The sequence below is a fragment of the Diceros bicornis genome, chromosome 35, assembly GCF_020826845.1.
Source record: "Diceros bicornis minor isolate mBicDic1 chromosome 35, mDicBic1.mat.cur, whole genome shotgun sequence".
NCBI classification, from domain to species: Eukaryota; Metazoa; Chordata; class Mammalia; order Perissodactyla; family Rhinocerotidae; genus Diceros; species Diceros bicornis.
Genome location: NC_080774.1, coordinates 18,133,471 through 18,139,470, shown reverse-complemented (window position 1 = coordinate 18,139,470; position 6,000 = coordinate 18,133,471). Strand labels below are relative to the sequence as shown.

Here is a 6,000-nt window from a genome sequence, read left to right as displayed (position 1 = left end):
CCAGGCTAGCTAGGGTCATATCCTGGCTTTGCCTTTTGGCAGGTCTTGGGCATGTTTTATACCCTCTCTGTCCTCAGTTTCCTCATCTGTAGAATGGGCATGGTAACAGTACTGACTTCATAGGGTCAGAGTGAGGATTAAAGGAGATAATACATGTCAAGCTTTTAGAGTGGTGCCTAACCCAGTAAATGCTCAGTCACTGTCAGCTGCTGCTGTTACTATTGTTAATGTTTTTATTATCATCCTCCTGTGTCCCTAACCAGATCATAAACTCTCACTGAAGACAGAGTAATTTAATCTTGGCTCTCTACTCTCTCCAGGGCTTAGCATCTTGCTATTTCCATATTAGACGTGCAATAGGAATTACAGAATCAACGAGCTACTGAGGGCTGTTCTGTTTCCCGTAGGAGGAAGATGTGAGGAGGAAGCACATTCGCCTGCACATGGAGGGCACGCTGACCGCCCGGGACAAGGTCGGCGTGCAGGATTTTGTGCTGTTGGATGCCCACACCAGCGAATCTGCTTTTCTGGACAATCTTCGCAAGCGTTTCAGCAAGAACCTCATCTATGTAACGTAACCCATTTCTCTGCTGTTTTCCTATGATAGTGGTTCCCTCCCTGCCTTCACAGCCTTGATGATCCTGAACATCATCACCCTATTAGGACAGCCATTAAAGGGAGAGGTGGAGGGACCACTATCAGATGCACTTTGATCTTTTGTGTTAAGGTGATTATGGCCGCCAGTGACAGAGACCCAACTTAAAGGGGCCTAAGCCCCAAAAGGGAATTTATCAACCTACATCACTTTAGGAGCCAGGAATAGATCTAGGGTCTCAGATGATGTCTTTGTGCGTGTGTGTGTGTAAGGAAGATCAGCCCTGAGCTAACATCCATGCCAATCCTCCTCTTTTTGCTAAGGAAGACCGGCTCTGAGCTAAATCCGTGCTGATGTTCCTCCACTTTATGTGGGACGCCGCCACAGCATGGCCTGACAAGCGGTGCCTCGGTGCGCGCCTGGGACCCGAACCCGGGCCGCCAGCAGTGGAGTGCACGCACTTAACCGCTACACCACAGGGCCAGCCCCACAGATGATGTCTTGATGACTCTTTCCCAACTTTCTGCTTTCTTTTGCATCAATTTCCTTCTGGAGCAGCCTCTCTGCAAGGTGGCTAGGCGGTTGCCAGCAGAATCATGTTGACATGTTATCAGCTTAGAGTTGCTACTGAGAAGAAAACAAGTCTTCCCGGAGATGTAGACATTGGTTGGCTCTGATTGGCCCATCTTGGGCCATGTGCCTATCTCGGAACCAACCCCCTTAGGTAGGAAAGAGGAATATTCTGATTGGCCAGGCTATTTACCCAAGCCTACCCCTGGAGGTGCGGGGTGAGCCCAGTGCCCCCCTGACTATATGACAAGAACTGAGGGCAGGAGAAGCAGGCTCCTCAAACGCATCTGTTGGAAGAAGGGGGACTAGAGATGCCAGGCAGGCAAAAATAAGAGATACCCACCACATCCCATGGATCTTCAAGGGTCAAGACTGCAACAATTTACCGGAACTCTTCTCGGGTTGGTCTGGTTGCTTCTAGTGGTAGTCAGTTTTTATTAAGTTCTCCATTTAACACCCCACCCTGATTTGATTAATCAATTTTCATGTAAATTCCTCTAAGGTAAACTCCACAGTGTCTCTCTGTGTGTAGTGGGGTGTTATTAAATTTAATTTTATTGAGATTTTATTAGAAATAGATTTTATGTATAAGCAAAAGAGAAACAGCATGGTATAGAGAAGTATAAATGGGATGACAGAATCATCATGAATAAACCATTTCCAGTTTGAACAGACAAGTTTCAGAAACTACATTGTACCCTGGAAGATTTCTACTGGTTGAAGCAATGCAAAACTTTAGTCAAAATACTCTTCTTTGTTCGGGTTCTCTGTTTGATTTTGTCCTAGAGTTGGAAACATTCGTTGGAATGATTTTAGCCTAATTTAACATAGGCTTGAGTACCTCCAGTATTTGAGAGCCTGAAATAAAAAGCAAAACAGACTCAGAATCTGAAAATTCCAGATGTATTTTCAAAGGAGCCCAAATATTTATTTTTCCTATGTAAGAGCTTAGAGCTTTGTTTATTCATAATTGTATTCCAAGAAGTTTTACATTGGTGGTTATATTGCAAATATAAGTACTTCAAAAACTTGAATATTAAGAGAATCCAACGTTGAAATCTAGGGAGGTAAATGCCAGCAGTGGGAGCGTTTGCCCCGTCTGAGACGGCTGGTGTGCATGCTCGCCCTGCTCTCACTCAATCGCCTTTAAGAGAGACTTTGTGAAACAGGAATCAGATCCTGGTGTTCCTGCTCTTAAAGCCATTTCGTGTAACCGTACAGGGCAGGTGTTTCATTTCAGTAGGGAAAGTGTCTCTGCCACTCACTGCATTTGGAATAAACCCCCAATCCCTCACACCCTGTGTGACCTGAACTCGCTTCCTCTCCAACATCGTCTTTTACCATTTTCCATTCCCCTCCCCACCCCACTGGCCTCCAGTGCAGCCAGCCTGCTACCCTTGTCCCTTCAGCCTGAAATGCCCTTCCTGCCGACTTTTTGCATGACTGGCTCCTCATCTTTCAAGTCTCAGCTCAGATGTCACCTCCTTAAAGAAGCCTTTCCTGGGCCGGCCCCGTGGCTTAGCGGTTAAGGGCGTGTGCTCTGCTGCTGGCGGCCCGGGTTCGGATCCCGGGCGCGCACCGACGCACCGCTTCTCTGGCCATGCTGGGGCCGCGTCCCACATACAGCAACTAGAAGGATGTGCAGCTATGACATACAACTATCTACTGGGGCTTTGGGGGGAAAAAGATAAATAAATAAAATCTTAAAAAAAAAAAAAAGAAGCCTTTCCTAAGCCCACGAGCTAAGGTGGCCTTCCTTAGTCATTTGCTCTGTCATTTACCCTATTTACACCTTTCTTAATGCTCTAATTGAAGCATCTTGATCCCTTGTTTGTCTGCCCACCCACCATGTAAGCTCCATGACAGCAGAGACCCCACCTGTCTTATTTATCATGTTATATCCCCAGCACTGAAGGAACCCATGGGGATCATAGTATGTGACGGTCTTTTGCTGTAGCCATTTGCACTCTGGAATTCCTCATTAGTGCTTTGGTCCATTCCTCTAGACATATATTGGGACCCTCCTTGTGTCTGTGAATCCATATCAGGAGCTTGGAATCTACACTGTGAGCCAGATGGAACTTTATCAAGGGGTCAATTTCTTTGAACTGCCACCACATATGTAAGTAGCATCCATTAGGTCATCAACAGGAGTATTTTTCTATTTCTTTCCTTCCTCTCTTTTTTTTTTTCCCTCCCTCACTCCCTCCATCCAATCCACCCATCCATCCACCCATCATCCATCCATCCGTACACTTATCCATCCACCCATCCACCCATCATCCATCATACCTCCATCTACCCACCCACCCATCCAGGCATCCATCCACCCACCCATCCATGCATCCATCCACCCACCCATCCATGCATCCATCCACCCACCCATTCATCCATCCACCCACCCACCCATCCATCCACCCATCCATCCATCCATCCATCATCCATCCATCCACCCATCTGTACACCTATCTATCCACCCATCCACCCATCATCCATCATCCCTCCACCCACTCACCCATCCATCCATCCATCCACCCACCCATTCATCCATCCACCCACCCATTCACCCATCCATCCACTCACCCATCCATCCACCCACCCACCCACCCATTCATCCATCCATCTAGCCATTCACCCATCCATCCACCCACCCATCCACCCACCCACCTATCCACCCATCCATCCATCCACCCATCCATCCATCCATCCATCCATCCACCCACCCACATATCCATCCATCCTGATCCTTGATGCATGCTCATTATGTTCTGTACCTCACTTAAACTGCTGCCTTCTTGTGAAATAAATCTTTCAATGCAGTAGAAAACATCAGCAGATCATTGTCGAATCTCAGCTTAAATAAGATGAGAGCTGGAATCTTTTGTAATTGCTGAGAAATCTAAGTGTGGCTGGAGAGGTGTCTTCTCTGGGAAGTGGCTTGCTATCATGCCATCTACTAGTGCCCAGTATCATGGAAACTGAAAAGAATGCCCACTGGTAGAAACTTACCAGGGCTGCAGATCCATAAGACAAGCAATTTCCTGTCTGATCTATACGTGACTTGGGCTTCGCTGAATTTCTCGGTTCTTCTCCCTGGTTGACTCCTGGGCCAGTATTTAGGTTCTCCCTCCATTTTTCTTGGTGACTCATCTCTTCACTCCCCAAGGCATTTATAAACCTTTCTGTACCACCACCACCAGCGATTTCTGAAATAACCAGCTTTCAAACTCAGCCATGTATGAAGATTATACTCTTGGGAGACCTTCATGATTTGTTTTCTGATCTTGGTGATAAAGCCCTTATAATAGTTTTACCTCTTGTCCTAAAGATATCACAGAGCTTTTAAAATCGTTTTGGTTTCCTGTCTCTACACTCTTAATTCTCTAGTTTGTGAGGGAAAGAGAAAACGTGAGATCTTATTCTATCAATCAAATTATTTAATATTTAGACAAGATGTTATTTCCATCTACAGTTAATAGAATGTCTCTTGGGGATATAATTTAGTATCTGGCTTATTCTTATAAGAAATGTTGATGGATTTTTAAGAGTAAATTTGTTAAGTTATTTCCATTACTGCTCAAATTCTTCACTTTGTCTCTTCTACTGTTTGAGTTTTGGTATCTACTACACTTTATGTGCGATCAGTCAGTGGCTCGTGCTGGGAGTTTGCCATCTGACTGAGCCCAGCGTCCTTGTACCACAGTCTGGATGTGGCTTCCTGGAGGCAGCATACTTCATCCTTCTGATCTAGTAGGTGTCAGAGCCAAGAGAAGTATCATTATAGCCACTTCCCACTCCTTCCATCTCTGTCCCACTCCTTCTCCAGCTACGCCATTGCTGACAACGCTTACCGCATGATGTGCTCTGAGCTAAACAACCATCTCATCCTCATTTCTGGAGAGAGCGGGGCAGGGAAAACGGAGGCCTCCAAGAAGATTCTCCAGTATTTTGCAATGACCTGCCCAATGACCAAGTCACTACAGATAGCCCGTGACAGACTGCTGCTCTCCAATCCAGTGCTGGAGGTAAGCGCCTTTTGAGGACCTATAGAGGGATGTTCCAGGGAGGTCGCTAAGGAAGAGGACTCCTCTGCTTGGGCAGGTCAATCAAAATGGGCAGGTCACTGGGAGTTAAGAAGAGGGGTCTCATGGGTAGTGTTGTAGTTAAGGGCATGACCTTGAAGTCCTGTGGGCATGGATGTTAATTCCAGGGCAGCCCCATGTACCAGCAAGCTTTGGCAAATTACTGCATATCCCAGAGCTTGGTTCCCATCTGTGGAATGGGTCTGCTTATAGTACCTACCTAGGAGGAGGTTTTGAGGATTAAACGAGATGAAGGCATAAAAAGCACATAGCAGAATTAGTAAGCACTGAAATAATGCTCTATTGTTTATTAATATTTTTCTTATTTAATTAAAATCATTTTGATTATTATTTCTCCTATTGCAATTCACTGACTTGCTGGATGATTTTGAATAAGTTATTTTCTCCTGTGTTTTTTTGTTGCCCATTGTGTAAAAGATGTTTACGGCTGAAGGAATTTTCCCGGTAGAACTTTGGGCTGAAAATTTACCTCTTTGATATAAGAAGGAGTCTGGTGATGGGGCCTGTCAACTGGGCCTTCCAGAACAGCAAGGGGCTACAGTCCTATACGCCTCTCCTTGGGCCATTTCTAATCTATTTCTACACTGGATTCTAGGGAGAAGATATTTTCCCCTTCTTTTCTCTGGGTCCAGTCCCAGTATTTGACATCAAATCCTCTGTAGTTAGTGATTCCTTCTTGGAAGATAAAGTATGGCTTTCGTCCCTGGCTCCCCCTCCCTCCTCCATTTTCAC

At 45.7% G+C, this 6,000-nt stretch overlaps 1 protein-coding gene across 2 annotated transcripts in view; it reads left to right on the top strand.

The window, feature by feature from the left end:
- Window positions 1-413: 413 nt before the first annotated feature.
- The window catches only part of MYO1H (myosin IH), a 50,499-nt gene continuing 44,912 nt past the window's right edge, over window positions 414-6,000 (top strand). Inside the window, exons 1-3 of one of the 2 annotated variants that reach the window (XM_058531624.1) lie at window positions 414-569; window positions 3,172-3,287; window positions 4,992-5,190. In XM_058531624.1, coding sequence (XP_058387607.1) covers window positions 444-569; window positions 3,172-3,287; window positions 4,992-5,190 — 441 coding nt within the window. In that variant the 5' untranslated portion in view covers window positions 414-443. The remainder of the gene's footprint in view (window positions 570-3,171; window positions 3,288-4,991; window positions 5,191-6,000) is intronic. The other variant, XM_058531623.1, reaches the window with a different exon arrangement.